The sequence below is a fragment of the Dendroctonus ponderosae genome, unplaced genomic scaffold, assembly GCF_020466585.1.
Source record: "Dendroctonus ponderosae isolate FM_Combo_2020 unplaced genomic scaffold, Dpon_F_20191213v2 Dpon_F_20191213_11, whole genome shotgun sequence".
NCBI lineage: Eukaryota > Metazoa > Arthropoda > Insecta > Coleoptera > Curculionidae > Dendroctonus > Dendroctonus ponderosae.
The window spans coordinates 7,640,905-7,641,480 of NW_026017213.1; the positions used below are offsets into that span (position 1 = coordinate 7,640,905).

Genomic DNA, 576 nt, shown 5'->3' on the forward strand with positions numbered 1-576 from the left:
TGTTTGTTGTTGGATCGTATAATACTTTGAGGCTGTGTGACTATTCTGGGGTATAGTAGATAGGATATTTGGTGAAAAACACTTATCGATAGAATCTCATCAATCGTTTCAGTGGTCAAGGTCGCTGGAAATGCCTCAATCTGGAAGCATTTATAAAATAGTCTGGTCAAACGATGGGACGCAGTTAACTGGGACTTGTGCAAATGGTAATGTTTTATCTGCTTATCTCGTAGATCGACACAGCCACTATCTTAACTTTAGGTAAGCAACTGCACCTTTCATAAACTAGGCGCTGATGTATTGTTTGCAGCGTAACCGTTAGTGAAAAGAAAACTATATCTGTGAGGAATGTCTTGGATGATACAGTCGAAAACCTGGAACTACCCGATCGAATCATTCAGTTAATGATCAAATATTCGAACATGATACTTACCACTCCGACACAGTGTTACATCTATAGTACCAACAATTGGAACACTCCATTTATATTTGAATTGAAGGATGGCGCGGTCAGTCACTTAGAAATGAGTGAAAAGTTAGTAGGTCATTAATTGATTTTAATCAAATAACACAAAA

General features: G+C 37.7%; 1 protein-coding gene across 1 annotated transcript in view; it reads left to right on the forward strand.

Annotated features, from left to right (window-relative positions):
• LOC109533146 (intraflagellar transport protein 80 homolog) overlaps positions 1–576 on the forward strand; it is a gene marked incomplete in the record, with an annotated part of 3,917 nt that overhangs the window by 2,570 nt on the left and 771 nt on the right. Inside the window, 3 exon segments of the mRNA XM_048662506.1 lie at positions 1–50; positions 113–261; positions 311–535. Coding sequence (XP_048518463.1) covers positions 1–50; positions 113–261; positions 311–535 — 424 coding nt within the window.